The sequence below is a fragment of the Aptenodytes patagonicus genome, unplaced genomic scaffold (genome assembly GCF_965638725.1).
Source record: "Aptenodytes patagonicus unplaced genomic scaffold, bAptPat1.pri.cur scaffold_242, whole genome shotgun sequence".
Taxonomy (NCBI): domain Eukaryota; kingdom Metazoa; phylum Chordata; class Aves; order Sphenisciformes; family Spheniscidae; genus Aptenodytes; species Aptenodytes patagonicus.
In genome coordinates this window covers 54,067-73,437 of record NW_027472170.1, presented here as the reverse complement: position 1 = coordinate 73,437, position 19,371 = coordinate 54,067, and the positions used below count along the sequence as shown (strand labels likewise).

The 19,371-nt window shown below is 73.4% G+C and overlaps 3 protein-coding genes across 3 annotated transcripts; 2 read left to right on the top strand and 1 right to left on the bottom strand.

The window, feature by feature from the left end:
- Positions 1-455: 455 nt before the first annotated feature.
- On the top strand, positions 456-1,180 carry ANAPC15 (anaphase promoting complex subunit 15; the record flags this gene model as incomplete). The annotated part of the gene is given in 4 exon segments (XM_076363917.1): positions 456-515; positions 624-633; positions 636-760; positions 1,014-1,180. Coding segments are annotated over 4 exon segments (243 nt in total), but the record flags the coding sequence as incomplete, so codon positions are not given.
- Positions 1,181-1,706: 526 nt separating this feature from the next.
- Positions 1,707-3,909, bottom strand: TOMT (transmembrane O-methyltransferase). Its single transcript, XM_076363916.1, is given in 5 exon segments — positions 1,707-1,841; positions 1,843-2,028; positions 2,330-2,410; positions 2,412-2,527; positions 3,648-3,909. Coding segments are annotated over 5 exon segments (780 nt in total).
- Positions 3,910-8,775: 4,866 nt separating this feature from the next.
- Positions 8,776-15,835, top strand: LAMTOR1 (late endosomal/lysosomal adaptor, MAPK and MTOR activator 1). The gene is given in 6 exon segments (XM_076363911.1): positions 8,776-8,889; positions 11,288-11,321; positions 11,324-11,432; positions 12,728-12,805; positions 13,897-14,023; positions 15,703-15,835. Coding segments are annotated over 6 exon segments (483 nt in total). The 5' UTR covers positions 8,776-8,847; the 3' UTR covers positions 15,796-15,835.
- The last annotated feature ends 3,536 nt before the right edge of the window (positions 15,836-19,371 follow it).

The window sequence follows — 19,371 nt, the reverse complement described above, 5'->3', positions numbered from 1 at the left end:
CGGCGGCGGTTGGGCTCGGCGGGCGGCTCGGGGCTGGGCGGTATTTTTTTTTATTGTTCTTTCTTTTTTTTTTTTAAAAAAAAGCAAAGCTTTTGTGTTGGGGCCCTGCTCGTGCTCCCCGGGCCCCGCGGGGGGACGGACGCCCCCGGTCCCTCCGCCCCGAGGACAGCCCTGCCTCGTGCCGGGGGAGCGCGGGCGGCTGCCGGCGGCCGCCCGGGCAGCCCCCCGAGCCCCCTTCCCCGCCTGCCCCTCGTCCCGGGGACGGGCACGGGGAGGGGGGGGGGACACAACACGACGCGCCGGGCTCCTCCGGCAGCTGCCGGCGGGGAACGGGGCCGCCGTTAGGAAGCAGGAGCGGGAAGGGCCGGTTTGCTGGTGGGGGGGGGGGGGGGCCGTCGGGGAGCTGTCGGGGTGCTCACCCACCTCCCCCCCCCCCTCCTCTCTTCCCTCCCCAGCTCCAGAGCATAGCGGAGAAGGACAACAACCTGGTGCCCATAGGAAAGCCGGCGTCCGAGGTGGGTGCGGTGCTGTGTGTGTGTGTGTGTGGGGGGGTCCCTCACCCCCCCCCCCCCCCGTGCGGGGGGTGAGGGGCTGGCGGGGCGCTGGAGCTGTCGCGCCCGCAGCATTACGACGAGGAGAGGAGGAGGACGACGAGGACGACGAAGACAGCGAAGAGGACTCGGAGGACGACGAGGACATGCAGGACATGGACGAGATGAACGATTATAACGAGTCTCCCGACGACGGGGAGATCAACGAGGTAAAGAGGGGGGCTGGGGGCGCCGGCCAGAGCTGGGGGGGGGGCGGCGGGCGGGGGGGGGGTGCGGCACGTGGGAGCCTGAGGGTGAAGCCCGGGGTTTGTCTCCTCTCCTCCAGCCCCTCTGCCGGGTCCCTCTCCGGGTTCTCCCCGCCGTTGGGAGGAGAGGGAAGGGCTGTTGGGAACAGCCCGGCCCCTGCTCTGGTGGTGGGGGGGTGGGGGGGGTCGGTCCTCAAACCTTTCCCCCCCCCCTCAGGTGGACATGGAGGGGGCGGAGCAGGATCAGGACCAGTGGATGATCTGATTCTGCTGCGGCCACGCCAGCCCCGAGCCCGAGGACTGGGGGAGAGCCCTCGCCCCACCACGGCTCCGGGGCCCTTGGGGCGCCGTTCGGTGAAGCTCCTCCTGCCGCGGCCGCTCCGGGGGTTGCGTGGGGCGAGGGGGGGGGGGGGCTCGGGTGAAGCTGCCCGGGGTGGGGGAGCCGGAGAGATGCTGCGGCTGCCGGGGCAGCGCTGGGGAGCGCGGGGCTCTGCCCGGCACGGCGAGGGTGCGGCGTCTTTTCTAATAAACTCAGTTTTCAAGAAAACGGACCCCAAATCTGGTGTCTGAGGAGCACCGGGGCGGGCTCTGGGAGCCGCGGGGGTGCCGCTCGGGCGGGTGGAAGCCTGCGCCTGCCGGGGAGAGCCGGGCTCTCCACCGCGCTTCCCCGGGGTCTCGCGCGCAGACCCTCTTGTGCAGGACCCCTACGGGGAGCGAGCCCCCCCCCCCCCCCTCTTTCCAGCCGCCGTGCCGCTCCCAGCGCCCGCGCCCCGCCACAGACCACAGCAGCCACCGTGTTTCCTCCGGAGCCCGTGTTTTTTTACGGCTGAGCCCGGTTAGTCGGGGAGCCGGCGCTCCCCGCTGTGACCACGCGCGAGCTCGCCCCCCCCCCCCCCCCCCCGGCCCCGGCTCAGCCGTTACCGGCGTAGCGGAGCTCGGCGATGCCGTCGGGGATGGCGCGGAAGTACTCCAGGCTGGCGCGGTGCACCTTGCAGCGGTATTTGCCGCAGGTTTTGGCGTACTGCAGGAAGTGGGGCGCCCCGGGGGAAGAGGACGTTGTCGGCCAGGACGGTGGCCCCCTCGGCCAGCAGCCGGTGGGTCTCCAGCAGCCGCAGGTCCCGCAGGTAGCAGCGCTTCCCGTGGTCCATGAAGACGAAGTCGGCCTTCGGCAGGCCGTGCTTCTCCCGCAGCCGGGGGATCACCTCCTCCGAGGGGCCCACGATCAGCTCCACCTGTGCCGGATCCCCCCACCTCAGCCCCTGGGCTGGGGTACCGGGGTGCCAACCCCCCGCCTGCGGTCCCGTCCCCGCGGCGTGTCTGGGGGGAAGCGAGCGGCGGTGGGGGATCCGCGTGGGGAAAGGGACCCGGCCTTTCCGTCCCCGGCTATCCCGTCCGGCAGCGGGGGTGGGGTGGGAGGGGGGGGGCAAGGTGCCGGGGTACCCCCCCCCACCCTCCCCGTCCCCCTCCTCCCCCCGGTGGCAGGGGGGAAGAGCCGGGCTTTTCCCCCTCCCAGCGCCCGGGCGCGGTGCTCACCGTCTGCTCGTCGAAGCCGGCCAGGCGGATGACCTTCTCGGCCACGGCGGCGTGGCGGGGGTCCCCCTCCACGGCGTAGAGGGCGGGCGCCCGGGGGCAGCCCCTGCGCCAGCAGCACCGTGCCGTAGCCGCAGTAGGCGCCCAGCTCCAGCACCCGCAGCGGCGCCCGCTCGTACAGCAGCCGCTCCACGATCCTCCCTGCCGTGGCCCAGAGCCCTCAGCGCCCCAGCGGGCTGCAACCCCCCCACACCGGGGCCCCCTTCCCTGGGCAGGATCGGGTCCCCGGGGCTGCCAGGACCGGGGGAAGGTGGCGGCTGGTTGCCCGGTGCCGCAGCCGGCGCCGTGAGGGGCGGAGGATATGGCAGGGCAGAAGGGAGGTGAACGGCCGTGCCGAAGCTCCCCGTGTCCCCAAGCCGCGCTGGTGGGGCCGTGGCCGCGCTGGGGGTGCAAAGCCCCGACAGTGGTGCCGTGACTGCAGCGGCGGGGCCGCGGCTGCGCCAACGGTGCCGTGGCTGTGCCAATAATGCCATGGCCTATAGCAACAGTGCCACAGCTGTGCCAACGGTGCCACAGCCACACTGACGGTGCCACCGGCCGTGTCAATGGTGCTACAGCCGTGCCAGCAATGCCACAGCCATGCTGATGGTGCCATGGCCATGCCAACAGTGCCACGGCCACACCAATGGTGCTACGGCTCTGCCGACGGTGCCATGGCCACACCAACAGTGTCGCGGCCGTGTCAATGGTGTCATGCCATGGCCATACCAGCAGTGCCATGGCTGTGCCGATGGTGCCATGGCCTATATCAAACAGTGCCACAGCTGTGCCAACGGAGCCATGGCCACACCGATGGTGCCACAGCCGTGTCGATGGTGCCATGGCCGTGTCAATGGTGCCACAGCCGTGCCAGTGATACCATGGCCATACCAACGGTGCCACAGCCATGCGGGTGGTGCCTTGGCTGTACCAATGATGCCACAGCCGTGCCAATGGTGCCATGGCCATGCCAACAATGCCACAGCCATGCCAATGGTGCTACAGCCATGCCGATGGTGCCATGGCCACACCAACAGTGTCGTGGCCGTGTCAATGGTGTCATGCCATGGCTATACCAACAGTGCCATGGCTGTGCTGATGGTGCCACGGCCATGCTGATGATGCCACGGCTGTGTCAACGATGCCATGGCCACACCAACAGTGCCGGGCTGCACTAGTGGTGCCACGGCTGTGCCATTGGTGCCGTTGCCGTGCTGACGGTGCCATGGCCGCGCCCGGTGCCGGGAGCCCTGCGGCGCAGGTAGGCGAGGGTCGCGCTCACCTTTGAGGGGCCCCACGCTGCTGAGGTGCTCGCAGCGGTAGCACCACTGGTCGAAGGTCTGCAGGACGTGGCGGGGGTCCCCGGGGATGGCGTGGGCCAGCAGGTACTGGAAGGCGCGCTGCTCCCGCGGGACGCCGGTGAGCCGGTCCCGCAGCCAGCTCACCAGCACCGCCCGGTACAGCAGCACCAGGTAGTGCCGGTAGCGGATCAGCAGGGTGACGAGGAAGGGGAGGAAGGCCAGGGCGATCGCCGGCGACACCATCGCGGGGGGGGGGGGTGGTGGGGGCGCGAGGCTGTGGAAAGGGGCCACCCATGGGGGATGCTGGGTGGGGGGGTGTCCCCCCAGGGTGCCAGCCCCGCAGCTCCCACTTGTGCCATGAGCTGGCAGTGCTCTGCACCCCCCCGGGAAGCGCCTCTCCCTGGGCTCCGGTGCTGCCGGGACGGTTCGCCTGGCCCCGGGGCCGCAGGGCTGTGGCCACAGCCGGGCCGGGGCACCCCGGGGTGCTCTGGGGGTGAGGGGTGCCAGGGGACCCGTCTGCAGGGGCTGCTGTCCCGGGGGGGTCGGGCTGTGGGGCCGCTCGGGGGGGGGGGGGGGCACCGTCTGGCACAGCCCCTCGCACCCCCCTTGTCCCAGCTTTGCTGACCCCCGCACCCCACGTCCTTGCACCCCGCACCCCGGGCTGTTGGGGGTCCCCAGCCGCAGCGAGGGGACGGGGACGGGGGGACGGGGGGTGGCACCTACCTGTTCCCCACGCTGCAGGCAGGCGGGAGGCAGGCAGGCCCGCCGCGCCCCGAGCGGTGCCGAGCCCTGCTGCCCGCTCAATTATTGATGGTGTCACCTTAGCCGCAGCCGGCACCGGCTCCGGTTACCGGGCTGAGCCAGGGCTGGGGACGGGGACGGGGCCGGGCTGGGGGCCGGGGGGTGGCCCTGGGGCTGCGGGAGGGGTCCTGGGGCTGGGGTCCCGTCGCTGGGGGGCTGGGTTTGGGGGTGGGGGGATGCTGGATCGGGGGAAGGATGCAGGGCTTGGGGGGGGCTGATGCAGGGCTTGGGGGGGCTGATGCAGGGTTTGGGGGGGCTGGATGCTGGACGGGGGGGGGGTGGATGCCGGGCTCGGGGCAGGCCTGTGGGCAGCGCCCCTTGGGGAGCCCCGGCCGCCCCAGGGAAGGCGTCTGGCCCCGCTCTAAGCCCGGGGGCTCCTCCCCAGCCTCTCACCGGGCTCTGGGGCGGGGGGTCCCTGCAGACCGCCTGCCCCCCCCCCTTCCCCCCCTCCCCCACCTGGCGTGTCCTCCCCAGCACCGCGGGGCCTCAGCCCCCCTCCCTGCCGCACAGCCGGAGCGAGGGGCGATGACCTGCCGGGCTGAGCACCAACGCGCTCGCTGCAGTGATGGGCCGGGGGGGGGGGGGGCCGGCAGCCCCCCAGAAGCTGCTGCTGTGCCCGGCGGTGCCGCGGGCACCTGCGACATGGCGCAGGAGGGCAGAGCGAAGGGCATCTCCCCACCTCCCGTGGAGGTCCCACGGGCCCTCCAACGGCCCCCCCAAACAACTCCCCCACTCCCCCGGAGGCAGCACGGTGAGGCCGGACCGAGCCGTCGCCCCGTGGTCCCCGGCGCAGGCAGGGCCGCAGGCAGGGAGCGGGCCCGGGCTGCCCCGTGCCAGGGGTGTCCCCACCGCCCGCTTCGCCCAGGCTCCGTCCCCGCTGCCGGGCTCCGGGGTGGCAGCCGCTCCCCCCGACCCCCTTGCACCGGGGGCCACGCACCGGTGGGGCTGCGTCGCGGCAGAGCCAGGAGGTCTCCTGGGGGGGGGGGGGGGTGTCACTTGTTGGGGGGTGGGTTTTCCAGGGCTGCGAGCGGCTCCCCTGAGCAATGGGTGTTGGAGGAACAGGAGCGGGGCCCTGGGCATCCCCGTCCCCCACACGGGCGCGTGTCCCCACGGGGCCGCCGGTGCCCAGGGCCTCTGCGCCGTGAAACCCCGGAGCAGGGAGAGGAGGGCAGGCGAGACCCCCGTCGTGGGGCACGGGGCGGGCACCCGCTCTGCACCCCACATTTTCCGTGCCCGGAGCAGCGCGCACACGCGGGGGGCACGTGTGGCTGCGTGGTGCACGGGGCTGGCGGGGGGTCCCATGGCGGGGGCGGGCGTGGGGCAGGGGGTGATGGGGTGCTGGCGAGCGGGGTCTGGTCCCCGCGGGACTGGCAACGCTGCCAGCACGGGCAGCGGGGAGCTGCAGGCAGGATCAGGGCTGGAGGAAGGTGGGGGGGGCTCAGCTTGGACCCCCAGCGCAGGGATGCCCAAACCTGCAGGGGGGCTGTAGGGGGCAAGGGGAAGTCCTCAGGCTTGGGGGGGCTCAGGGCTTGGGGGGCTCAGAGGGTTCAGGGGGGCTTGGGAGGCTCGGGGGACTCGGGGCACAGGGACCTCAAGGCTCAGGGGGTTCAGAGGGCTCAGGGGCCTCGGGGGGACTCGGGGCTCGGGGGGCTCAGGGCTCGGGGGGGGCTCAGGGGGACTTAGGGTGCTCTGGGCACCCACCGAGGTCCTGGCTGCAGATGTTCTCCGGAAGCCCCCGCCCGGCTGCCCCAGGTGCTGGGTCCCGGCACCCCCGCGCAGCCCCCCCCCCCCCCGCCCCGCCGGGACAGGCAGCCGGGCCCGGGCGGGCTCTGGGCTCGGCCCGGGGTGCTGCCTGCTCTGGGGGGGGGGTGCGGGCAGGGGGACCGCGAGGCTGGGGTGGGGCCGGGGCCGAGCCCAGAGCCCCCCGGGCACCAGAGATGCCCCGAAGGGCTTTGGTGGAGAAGGCAGAGCGAAGCCCGGGCGGGCGGGGCTCCCCGCCCGGCCTCCGCCCCGCCAGGCTGCCGGGCGCCCCGTGGGTCCCCCCCCCGTGGGGCCGGGCTGCCCCGTTCCCGTCCCCCCCGCGGCCACCCCACCCGTGCCCCTGCCCGGCCCCGGTCCGTGGGACCCGCCCGCCCGCGTGTCCCGGCGCTGCAGAGCAAAGCGGGGCGGCGGCTCCGCTCCATGCGCCCCCCCACCCCCCCCGGCCGCGGCCCCCCGCGACCCCCGCCCGCCCGGAGCGGCCAGCGACGGCACCGGGGCACCGGCAGCCCCGGGAGCCCCCGGGGCGTCTGGAGCGCTGGGAGGCGCCGGGAAGAGCGGGCAACAGGAGCACTGAGCGCTGGAAGTACGGGGGCACTGGGGGGACTGGGGGCACTGGAGGCACTGGAGGCACTGGGAGCACTGGTGACACTGGGGGCGCTGGGAGGCGCTGGGAAGAGCGGGCAACAAGAGCACTGAGCGCTGGAAGTACGGGGGGCACTGGGGGGACTGGGGGCACTGGGAGCACTGGGGACACTGGAGGCACTGGGGGCACTGGGAGCGCTGGGGGCACTGGGCGCACTGGTGACACTGGGGGCGCTGGGAGCGCTGGGGGTACTGGGAGCACTGGTGACACTGGGGGCGCTGGGAGGCGCTGGGAAGAGCAGGCAACAGGAGCACTGAGCGCTGGAAGTACGGGGGGCACTGGGGGGACTGGGGGCACTGGGAGCACTGGAGGCACTGGGGACACTGGAGGCACTGGGGGCACTGGGAGCGCTGGGGCACTGGGCGCACTGGTGACACTGGGGGCGCTGGGAGCGCTGGGGGTACTGGGAGCACTGGTGACACTGGGGGCGCTGGGAGGCGCTGGGAAGAGCGGGCAACAGGAGCACTGAGCGCTGGAAGTACGGGGGCACTGGGGGGACTGGGGGCACTGGGAGCACTGGGGACACTGGAGGCACTGGGGGCACTGGGGGCACTGGGAGCGCTGGGGGCACTGGGCGCACTGGTGACACTGGGGGCGCTGGGAGCGCTGGGGTACTGGGAGCACTGGTGACACTGGGGGCGCTGGGAGGCGCCGGGAAGAGCGGGCAACAGGAGCACTGAGCGCTGGAAGTACGGGGGGCACTGGGGGGACTGGGGGCACTGGGAGCACTGGGGACACTGGAGGCACTGGGGGCACTGGGAGCGCTGGGGGCACTGGGAGCACTGGTGACACTGGGGGCGCTGGGAGGCGCTGGGAAGAGCGGGCAACAGGAGCACTGAGCGCTGGAAGTACGGGGGGCACTGGGGGGCACTGGGGGCACTGGGAGCGCTGGGGGCACTGGGGGCACTGGGAGCACTGGTAACACTGGGGGCGCTGGGAGCGCTGGGGGTACTGGGAGCACTGGTGACACTGGGGGCACTGGGAGCGCTGGGGGTACTGGGAGCATGGGAGCAGTGGGAGCAGTGGGAGCAGTGGGCACTGGGAGCGCTGGGAGCATCTGGAGCGCTGGGAGGCACTGGGAGCAGCAGGCACTGGGAACGCTGGGCAACAGGAGTGCTGGGAGGCAGGAGCACCGAGCACTGGAAGTACTGGGGGTGCTGGGGGCGTGGAGCACTGGGGGCACTGGGGGCACTGGGAGCATCTGGAGCACTGGGGGCACTGGCAGCACTGGGGGCACTGGGAGCACTGGGAGCACTGGTGACACCGGGGTCACTGGGGTCACTGGGGGCACTGGTGACACCGGGGACACTGGAACACTGGGGGCAACTGGTGACACCAGGGTCACTGGGAACACTGGCAACACTGGTGACACTGGTGGCACTGGGGACACCAGGGGCACCGGGGGCGCTGGTGACGCTGGGGTCACCGGGGGCGCCGGGGTCACGGGGGGCGGGGCGGCTCCCCCCCCCCCCCCGCAGCTGACGGGTGTCGCCGCGGGCACGCGTGGGTCGCGCGCAGGCGCAGACGTGACCGCCCCCGCGCATGCGCGTCGCCCCACGGCCGCGTGACGCAGCCCACGCGCCAGCGCTGCCCCCGCCCCCTCCCCCTCCCCCCCCGTGACGATGCCGCGCGCGATTCCGGCGCGCGGGCCCCGGCGGGGGGCGCGGCGCGGGGCGGGGGCGGGGCCGGCGCGCGCGCTCCCCTCCCCCCCCTCCTCCGCGCGCTGATTGGCTCCCCTTCACGTGACGGCGGCGCCTTTAGGCGGGGCGGGGAGCGGAGGAGCCCCTCCCCTCCCGTCGGCTCCCTCCGCCCACGTGACGCGATGGCGGGTCACGGGGCCGGCCGCGGCGGCGGCGGCGGCGGGGGGAGGAGGGACGCGGCTCCGCCCCCCCCGCGCTCACGTGACCGGGGCGGCGGGGCCCCTGCCGGACACCGTAGCGGCGCCGCGCCCGGCCCCGGCCCTGCTGCGCCTCGCCATGGGCTGCTGCTACAGCAGCGAGGCCGAGGCCTCCGACCAGGTGGGCCCCGGGGCGGCGGGGCGGGGCGGCGGCGGCGGCCCGGGGCCTGCGGGGGGGGCGGGCCCCGCCGCCGCCGCCGCCGGGACACGCAGCGGGGGGGAAGCGGCCTGCCCGCAGCCCCGCGCCGGGGCCTCGGCCCATCTGCCGGCGGGGGGGGGGGGGGAGCGGCACCGCCCGGGGAGCCCGTCCCCTTCCCGGGGAGAGGCGCTGGCTTCGGGACGCCCGTCCGCACCGTGACGGCGGCGGCGCCTCCGCCTCCCGGCCCGGCCTCGGGGCCTGGCTCCGCTGCTCGCCTCTGCCGGTGCCCCGCTGTGTTCTGGGGGGGGGGGGGGGGGGCGGGGGGGGTGTCTGGCCCCGCTGCCGCCTCCTTGGCCCGGCTCCGAGGCGTCCCGCTCCGCTCCGGCTGCGCCCCGCAGCTCCCGTCCAGGCCGCCGGTGTGGTGCCAGTCGGCACCTCGCCGTCTGGCACCGGGCGGGGGGAAGGGGGAGGCGGCCCGCCCTGGCCCGAAACCCGGGCGGGGCGGGGCAGGGACGAGCCGCTTGTCGTGGCTCCCCGGTGCCGGGGTCCGGTGGGCGCGGGTGGCCGTCCCCAAAGAAAGCCGACGGTCCCCGGGGCGGGGAGGAGGAGGGGGGGGGGGGAGGAGGACGACGACGGAGACCCCCCTCCCCGGCCTGGCCTCTCTGCCTTCGCCTGGTGGTTTCCGCTTCGCAGAGTCCCCGTGGGAACCGCTGCGGCCCTTGCCCTCTGCCCTGGCGAATTGGGGGTGGCTGACCCCCGCCCCTGCTCTGTGGCCGCTCGTCCCTCTGGGCAGTGGCCCGCCCCCCCCCCCCCCCCCCCGGCCGGCCTCCCCTGCAGGGTACGGGCCCTTCTCTGGCCACGCAGACCCCGGGGGCCGGCTCCTCTCCTAGAACAGCCTCGGAGACCTGCTCCCGCCTGCGATCTTCTTCACGTCGCTTCTTCCTCGCCTTCCTCCCGCTGCCGAACTTGTTCCGGTGCGCCCGGCCGCGCCCGCAGCCTCCCCGGTGCTGCGTGGGAGGAGGAGGAGGAGGAGAAGGGGGGGGGGGGGGGCTTGGTGGGTGGTGCAAGGACGAGCCTCCCCCGCCGCTCCCCGACCCCTGCAGACCCCATCCCGGTGCAGGCGTAAGCCCGGGGCCCCGAATGAGTCGGCGGCACCGGTGGGAGCGGTGCCAGGTTTTCCTTCCTGGGACGGAGCGACTGTCCCCGCTGCCGCCTCTGGCTGAGCGGCTCGGGGGGGGGGGAGGGGGGGCCGGCGCAGAGCGGGGCCGTCACCTGTCCTGCGGAAACTTAAATCTGCGGCTGCGGTGTGGGCGGCCTGTCCCCGTGTCCCTGGCCAGGGAGCTCGGCCGTGACGGCTCGTCCCCGGGGGGAGCCCAGCCCGCAGCCGAGCCGTCGTGCTCCCCGGCTGCTGCGGGGCAGGAGAGGGGCTCTGGGCTGAGGATCGCAGCGGCCTTTCCCGGCAGGAGGAAGAGGAGGGGGAGCTGCTGGCCAGGGAGGAGCCGAAGGTGTCACCCACGGGGCGTGTGGAGGAGTGACCAACGCTCCCGCCTCACCCCGGGGTCGCAGGCTGCGCATTCCCGCTCTCCTGGGTGCTTGTGCCCCTCGGCTCCCTGCCGGCTCCTGCCAGGCTCTTCTCCCGGCCCCTGCGGCGCCGCTCGGCCAAGCCGGAGGTTTAGGGCCTGCGCCACGGCTGGGGCTCTGCACCCCCTGGGCTGAAGCGGGGGGACGTGCCCTGCAGCTCCACTCCCCCCCCCCCCGAGAGCCTCCTCTGGGCACCCCCCACCCCGCGGTGCCCCTGGGTGTGGCTGGTGGGGTTCACCTGGCCCGGACGAGCCCCGCGCTGTGCCGGCGCGGACATGAAGGGCTGGCAGGGTCTCTGCGGCCCCCGGAGGGGGGGGGGTGGTGGTGTGTGGTGTGAGGCCGCGGTATGGGCTGCGTAGGCAGGTTTGGGATGCGACGGGCACGTCCTCGGTTGGCCTCAAGGTTTCGGGTAGGTCGGCGCTGGCGCGTCGAGCAGACGATCGGGATCCTCCGTGGGGACGCCCGCTGCCCGGCCGTGGGGTGCCGGCCGCGTCGGCTTGCCTGTGGGAGCAGGGTTAGCTGCTCCAGACGTGCTGCCGTATGCCGCTTGATTTCAGCCCCGCTCGCTCCCTTCCTGGCAGCGGGGCTTTGGCTGGGGAAAAGCGAAGGAGTTGGGGAAGAGGAGCCCGGCCGTTGCCTCGGTGGAGCCGGGGAGTGTGCCGGGGTTACGCCGGGAAGCACGGGCAGCCCTCCCGGCAGCGCCTGGCAGGCGGAGGGCGAGACTCGCCCCGTCCCATGGGGCGAAAGCTGCTGAGCGTGGGGGAGCCGGGGCCGATTCTCCTCTTGCCTTTTCCCCCAGGAAGAAGAGACGAAGCGGCTGCTGGAGCCGGCGGCCAGCCCCCCAACAAGGTGCTGAACGGAGCGGAGCAGAGCTACCACAACCTCCCGTCGGCGCGCACCGACGAGCAGGCCATGCTGTCCTCCATCCTCGCCAAAACGGCCATGTAAGCCTCATGCCGTAACCGCCGCGGCACCGCGGGGCGGGCAGGTGCCATGGCCGGGCAGCCAGTCCCCCCCCTCCCCGACCCCGCACAGCTCCCTCGGGGACCAGTGACGACCGCAGGACGCGGTGCGCTGTCGGACGTGCCGTGGCAGCCTCACCGGGGGCGGGGGGGGGGTGGGTGTCTGCCTGGCCGGTTCCCTCTGCCTGTGCCTGGCTGTAGGTGCCGAGGGGAAGGGGGGGGGGATGTGTGTGTGTGTGGCAGTGCCCCCCCCCCCCCCCCCATCCCTCTGGCAGCCTGTGTCGGGGGTGGGCTGCCTGCGGACAGCCCCCTCCCTCTGATTTGAGCCCCACGGGGACGCAGAGACGAGCCCCTGGGTGTGAGGTGACCCCTTGGCTGCTGGGCTGGGAACAGGGGCAGGAGCTGCCCCGGCGAGGGGCCGGGGAGCCCCCTCTCCAAAGCGGGGCGAGCAAGCGAGCCCTTGGGGAGGCGGAGAGGGGGACTGGGGGGCACCAGCAACTGCGCCTCCCTTCCGGGGCTGGGGGGGGGGGGGGGGGGGGAGTGCTCTGTCCCTCCCCAGGGAGGCTGCCCCCCCCCCGGCATGCGCGGGGGCAGCGTGGGGTGGGGGCTGCGCCCAGCCTGGCTGGGGGGTGCTTTGGGTTTCTCGCGGGGCCCTCCTGCTCCCCTGCCTGGCACGGAGGGGCTGGCGGCAACCGGTGCGTGTCCCACACGCCGTGTCACAGCAGCCCCGAGCGCCGCTCTGCTTGGGGGGGGGGGGCGGCACGTGTCCGGGCTGTGGCACGGACCTGGGCGAGTGCCCAGCTCCTCTCTGAGCCCAGGGCCTGGTACTGGGGCTCTCGGGGACGCCTGCCAAGCGCTTAATCCTCGCAGCCCTTGCGGCACGCTTGGAGCCTCCTTCCCCTGAGCGGCTGCGAGCCGAGGTCCCTAGGGCACGGGCCAGCCCGCGCTGCGGGAGGCTGCCGACCAAAGCCCCCGGGCTCCCCGTGCAGCCTCCGTCTGCATCTGCCCCGGGGCAGCTGCGGGCAAACGGTCCTCGGCATTTCCCTCCCGGCCGCTCCAGCCGGCGCGCTCAGTGTCCAGCTGGCCGCACCCACCTGGCCGCACCCACGCTGCGAGTTTGGCCTCGTCACAGCCCCGAGCTGTTCATTTTGTGGTGCCGGAGGCCCGGCCGCCCTCGTTGGAGGGTGCCGGGTCTGCCTGAGACAGGGAGGGGGCTCCGGGGTGGGGGGTGTGAGCGACGAGCCCGCAGCGGGACCCGCTGTCTTGTGTCTCCACAGCAACATTATCGACGTGTCGGCAGCGGATTCCCAGGGCATGGAGCAGCACGAGTACATGGACAGAGCCAGGCAGTACAGGTGGGACCTGCCCTGCTCCCTCGGGACGCTTGCAGCCCCTCAAAGCCGTGTCCCCAGGCAGGGCGGGAAGGCGTCGGGCGGGGCCTCGGGGGTTTTGGCCTTGGGAGAGTAACTGCACGGAGCAGGGCTCCCTGCATCCAGAATCACAGAACCATTGAGGTTGGAAAAGACCTCTAAGATCATCGAGTCCAACCGTCGACCCAACACCCCCATGCCCACTAAACCATGTCCCTAAGTGCCGCATCTACACGTCTTTTAAATACCTCCAGGGATGGGGACTCCACCACTTCCCTGGGCAGCTGGTTCCAATGTTTAACCACTCTTTCAGTAAAGAAATTTTTCCTTACATCCAATCTAAACCTCCCCTGGCACAACTTGAGGCCGTTTCCTCTCGTCCTATCGCTCATTACTTTGGGAGAAGAGACCGACCCCACCTCGCTACAACCTCCTTTCAGGTGGTTGTAGAGAGCGATGAGGTCTCCCCTCAGCCTCCTCTTCTCCAGGCTAAACAACCCCAGTTCCCTCAGCCGGCTCCTCATCAGACTTGTTCTCCAGACCCCTCACCAGCCTCGTTGCCCTTCTCTGGACACGCTCCAGCACCTCAACGTCCTTCTTGGAGTGAGGGCCCAAAACTGATCCAGGGAGGTGGTGCTCAGCCCCGCTCCCCTCCTCCGCCCTCCTGGCGCTGCTGGGTGAGGCCAGTGGCAGAGCCCTTGTCCCGGCTCCAGCGCAAGGGCGGCCGCGCACAAAGGGCTCCTGTGTTTCCCCCCCCCCCCCCCCCCCCCCCGCAGCACTCGGGGCAGACGGCGGGTGGCTGGATGCGATTGCTCCCGCTTGAAAGGCACCTGTGTTGGAGAGCTGGAAGCTCCCTCGTCCTCCCGCCTCGAGGAGTGAAGGGGGCGGGGGGCGAGTGCCGGGAGCGGTGCAGCACGGCTCTCCCCGGCTCCCGCTCGGTGGTGCCGGTGCCTGGAGGCGCAGCGCCCATCTTCTGCCGAGCCTGGGTCTCCCCGCGTCCCGTCGCTCCCCGGGGCGGGCTGACACGCTCCTCCCCAGTTGTCGGCGCTGACCCTCGCCGCTCTCCCCTCCCGCAGCACGCGCCTGGCCATGCTGAGCAACAACCTGACGCACTGGAAGAAGCTCCCGCTGCTGCCGTCTCTGACCAACCAGCCGCACCAAGTGCTCGCCAGCGACCCCGTCCCCTTTGCAGACCTGCAGCAGGTGAGAGGGGGCTGGGGGCGAGCTCTGCCCGCGGCTGGCCCCTGGGCCCCCCTCCCTGCTCCGCGGAGAGGCGGGGGCTGAAGCGTCCTCCTCCCGGAGGAGCAGCGGCGGCACCGTCCCCGCTCGCCGGGAGCCCTGGCAGTCACGGCAGCGACTGCTCCAGCTTGTCTGCGGCAGCCTGGCCGCGCCGGAGGGCCCCGGGCGGGTCCCAGCGGCCGCTTTCGCTGCCTCTAGCTCGGCACAGCCTCGCCGGAGGAGCGCAGACGCCATGGGCTCGAGCGCGGGCCGTGCCGGGGCTCCCGTGAGCGTGGAGGTGGGAGTCACGGTGCTGGCGGGCGATGTTGTGGCTGATGCGGAAAGGTCCCAAGTTTCGGGCAGCCCCGTGAGGACTCGTTAGCACTGAAGGCGAAGCCCGGTCACGGGTTCCTAGTGCCGTAACCGCGCGCTTGGCAGCACAGGCAGCGGCTCTGTGCTCCTTCCAGTCCCCTCAGAGGATCGTTCCCGGCAGCAGGGTGTTTCGCAGCGCAGGCAGCTTCGCTCCCAGGGAGTCCTGCTGCCGCTTTGAGGAAGGGGCTGCCGGGGGAAACGCTCTTCCTCGCGGGCGGGAGCTGCCGCCTTGCCCGTTAAGCGCACTGAAAAGGCCGGGGTTTGCTCCCCGCTGGTTCGCAGGGTGGGTCTCCCCGTTCCCGCGGTGAGGGCTGGTTCCCGGCCCGCCTGCCGGTCCCCCGGGGCGGCGGGAGGGCTGCTGCAGCCCAGCAAGAAACCCTCGCTGCGGCTTGTCCCGCTCACGGCGCTTCCTCCCCAGCCGCGGGGTCCGAACAGCGAAGCGGGTTTGAGTACGGAAGCGCGTGGGGGAGAGGAGGGCTGTCCCTGGGCTGCCAGAAATCCCTTCCCAAACGGAGAGGGCCGGTGTCCGGGCACGTCCCGGCAAGCAGAGCAGCTCCGCCCGGCCCACCGCGTCCCTCTGCCCTGCCGGCGCGGCACGGCTCCCCTCCGGGGCAGCCCCAGGGGACGGTGGAGGTTCAGCCCCTCCCGGGGGGTGGGGAGTGGTGGTGTTGGGGGGGGGGGGGGCACGGCCAGGCCTGAGCTTGTGCGGGCAGGGGGGAGCTGCCGGCGGGGCTCTGCCTTGCCCTCTCCGCCAGGCTGGATTTCGGGAGCGGCCGCGGGTCCCTCGGAGGGCGGGTTCGCCTGCCTGCAAGCGAGCTCCTGTGCCGGGAGCTGCCCCGGCGGCCCGGCTTTCCCACCGGCTGTGGGGTGGCCCCGGCAGCGCGGCCTCCGCTCTGGGAACCGAAAAGCCTGTTTTTTAGGGTCTTTTGAAGGCTTTTTTGACCCAAAGAGACCCCGCGCTGTCCAGGGGTGCCTCCTGCCCCCCTCCCCGGCGAGGGGGCCGCCGCTGGGACATCGCCCCGCTGCCTCCTCGGGGACGGGGATGTTGTTCCCCGTCCTACGGGCGGGCCGGCACAGCCGAGGGCGGGAGGGCTGTGGGGTGGGCGTCGGCGGGTGCCCCGGTCTGGGTGGAGGGCGCTTCGCCCCCCTACCCCCTCCCCGGCTTCCGAGCGATGCCGAACGGCTGGGGCGGGCGCCCTGCCGCCGCGGGACGTGCCGGGGGCCGCCTGCGGTGTTTTCTACGCTCGCCGGAGCCGCCGCTGACGCCGGACCGCTGTGCCTTGCGCCCGCAGGTGTCCCGGATAGCTGCCTACGCCTTCAGCGCCCTCTCACAGATCCGCGTCGACGCCAAAGAAGAACTGGTTGTACAGTTTGGCATCCCCTGAGCCAGCCCGCAGCACCGCAGCTTCACCGGTTTTGGGTTGTTTTTTTCTTTTTTTTTTTTTTTGTCCCCCCCCCCTCCCCTCCCCCCCTTTTTTTTGTCTTTATTTCCCCTCCCCTCCTCCCCACGGTGCCGTGACAGAACTTGTACAGACACCCGGTTTCCTACTAATCGCCGAGACGCCCGTCGCCGGCGCGTCGACCCTGCCGCGGTACCCGCTGGTGCTGCGCGGGCGGGTGGGTGGGTGGGTGTGCCGGGGGGGGGGGGGCGGGGGGCTGCGTTTCGCCGGACGCTGCCTTGCACAGGGATGACGACAAAAGGGAACGCCGGCGAGGGGAGGCCCCGGCGTGGGTCGGGCACCGCTGTGCCGGGTCGGGGCAGGCTGGAGCCAGGCGGTGCCGGAGTCGGGCTGCCGCGGATGCAACGCTCCGCGCGGGACCTGGTGGCTTCTGACACCCCTCCCCACTCATTTTTACATGTTTGGACCTTTTATTTTGGGTTTGGTGGTTTTTGTTTTTTTTTTTTTTTTAATTATTATTTTTGGCCACAGTAGATAAAGCCACGTTCATCCGGCGCCCGTCTCCTCTGTTCTGCGCCAGCCGCGGCTGGACGCGGTGGGAGAGCCCTGGGGGAGCCATGGCGGTGGGGGGACGACACACACGATGACACACGTGCGCGCACACGCGTGTCCCCCTGCCCCTTCCCGGGAGCGGGTACAGGGATTTTTGGGGAGGGATGTGCCCCTGCTTAGGGACAGCTCTTGCCTTTGTGTTCCGGTTACGGGATTTGCTCTGGGCGAAGCCCCCGGAGCCCCGCTCCGGTTTCCCAGCTGGTTACCGGGACCCACCGGACCTGCTCCTCCTGGCAAAGGCTCTGGAGGGGCCTGGGCAGTGCCGGAGCCGTGCCGAGGCTGCCAGCCCGGCGCAGCCGGGCAGGGTGAGCTGGGGCCGGAGGCGGCTCCCCTCGGCTGCCAGGGGGTGGTGGGGGGCGTCCCGGTGTCTCATCCGTCCCCCTGCGTGGGGTCGGAGGCGGCCCCACGGCTTCTTCCCCGCTCTTGGGGCTGAGCAGAGCGGGACACGGGGGCTGCGAGGTTCTGTCGTGGGCCCCCCCCCCCCCTCCAGGCACGCCGTGGGGCAGGGGGCTGAGCGCGGCTGCCGGTGGGTCCCCGTCCCTCAGGGCAGACCCCGGTCCCGTGTGCCCCCCCTCCCCGGACCCCAGCCCTCGTGTTGCTGCGTGGGGCCGATCTGCGGGCTGGGGTCTACAAAACGGTCCCGTTTTGTAGAAAAAAAAAAAACCCAAAACCAAACCACGAGCCACGACCGTGCCACCACCGCAGCCACCCGCTGCTCGGAGGGCTGTGTTGATTAGGAAGGGTAGGGAGTCACAGGGGGCCGGCGATGGGGGGGGGGGGGGGAGGAGGGGGGTCCGTAGGAGGCAGCTGCCCCCTGGGGACCCCCCGGCCTCGCCCCGGGAGGCAGCCGAGGCCTGGGTGAGCCCCTGAGGGGTTTCCGGGTGCCGCTCCGCGGGTTTCGAGGCAGAGGTTGAGCCTTGTCCCCTGCCGCCTCTTCCATTGCGTGTCCCCCCCCTCCCCGGCCGAGAGGACGCCCCTTCCAGTGCCACAGCTGCCTGGGCAGGGGGGGGTGACGCGGGGCTGCCGGCACAGGGACAAGCCCCCAGGACCCCCCCACCCCCCCCCCCCCAAACCTGGGACCACCCAAGCGGGGTGAGGCCTCGCTTGTGGGTCAGGGCAGGTTTGGGGGCTGGTGGCGCCTGGGGGCTTTCGGGTCCCTCTCCCCAGGGTGCCACCCTGCCCCCGTGGCCCCCCCCCCCCGCCTACTTCACTCCGAAGCTGAGGTGGGGGCTTGACCCCTTCCCCCTCCCCGGGGTCCCCCGTTTATTCATGGGGGGCTCTCCCCCTGCTCCCGGGACACACACACACACACACCCCCCCGGGGGTGCCCGTAGCCCCTCCGCTCCGGGGCAGCTGCAGGCTCTGCAGGGCACGGAAGGTGGTCGGGACCTGCGGACCCCCCCCCGCACCCCGGGGAAACTGAGGCATGGTCCCCCGCCATCCCCCCCCCCCGGCGTACCGGGTCGGTGGCGGTCAGGCGGTTGAAGGAGAGGTCGAGCCGGCGGAGCTGCGCGGGGGCCGCCAGCTCCGGGACGGGACGGGACGGGGCAGCCCCCCCTCCCGTCCCCCCCCCCCCCCCAGGCCGTTGTTGCGGGGGGCGAGGGTCCCTCGGCGGGGCCGGGGCCGGGGGGTCCCCCCGTACCCACCCTCGACGGAGCTGACGCGGCAGGAGGAGAAGCCGCGGCGGGGGGGGGGGGGGGGGTGTGTGGAGCTGGGGGCGCTCCCCCCGGGGCGGCATCCCCGCCGTGGGGCGGCATCCCCCGCCGTGGGGCGGCAACCCCCGCCCCCCCCCCCCCCGCCACGGGGGTGCCTGCATGGGACAACCGCCCCCCGCGCCCCCAGGGCCCCACGCGTGTCCCCTGCCCTGCACGCGGCCCCACGCAACCCCCCCGGCTCCCCCCCCCCCCCCCCAGGGTCCCTCGGGTGTCCCCGTCCCCGTCCCCCCCCCCCCCCCCCGAGTGGGGGGCCTGAGGCCTGCCCTCCCCCAACCCCCACGCACACCCCGTGGTCTCGAGCGTGTCCCCGTACCCCCTCCACGCCCCCCCCCCCCGGGATACACCCCCCCCCCCCCAGCCCCACGGTATGTCCCCGTCCCCCACGGGAGCCCCTTCCCCGCGGCCCCACGCGTGTCCCCGCACCTCCCGCGGCCCCCCCCGCCCCCGAGCGCCGCCGCCGTCGCCCCGGCAACCCGCTCCCGGCGTTCCCCGCGGCTCTCGCGAGATCCGAACCGCCCCCAGGGGCCGCCGGGATTGGTAGTCTCCCCCCGCCCCGCCGCGCGGCGCCCGCCCACGTGACGCGCCCCGCCCCGGCGGCGGCCAATGGGGAGGCGGCGGGGGCGGGCACGGCCGTTTGAATCGGGGCGGCGGCGACGGCACGGTACGGGGGGGGGGGGGGCGCGCCACCGGGAGAGCGCGGGCCGGGGGCGGGGCCCACCGGGGCGGGGGCGGGGCCAAAGGCGCCGGAGGGGGGTGGGGGTCGGGGTCGGGGTCGGGGTCTGTCCCCGGCGGGCCCGCTGGTTCCCGCAGCCGGGCCGAGGTCTCGGCGGGGGGCCTGGGCCCCGAGGGGGGCCGGTGCCCGTCCCCGCGTCGCCATCCCGGGGTGACCGGGGCCGGTGTTCGCTGGGGCGCGGGTCGGTGGGACCGAGTCCCCTCCCCGTCCCACCCACCCCCCCCCCCCCCCGCCGGTCTTGGGGCTCGACGGAGGAGCCCCCCCCCCCCCCCCGAGCCGCCCGCCGTTTGACGGACCGTCCTCCCCGGGCCCGGGCCCAGCCCCGGGGCGCGGCTGGGAACCGGGTCGGTGCGTTGCCAGAGAACGGCCCGGCGGGCGCCGCCGGTGCCCGCGGCTGCCACCGCCCCGTCTCGGTTTGCCGGGGGGGGGCGCCTCGTGCTCTCCGCCGCCGTAGGCCGAGCCGGCTGCGCCCTCGTCCGCACGACGCCCCTGGCCGGGCGC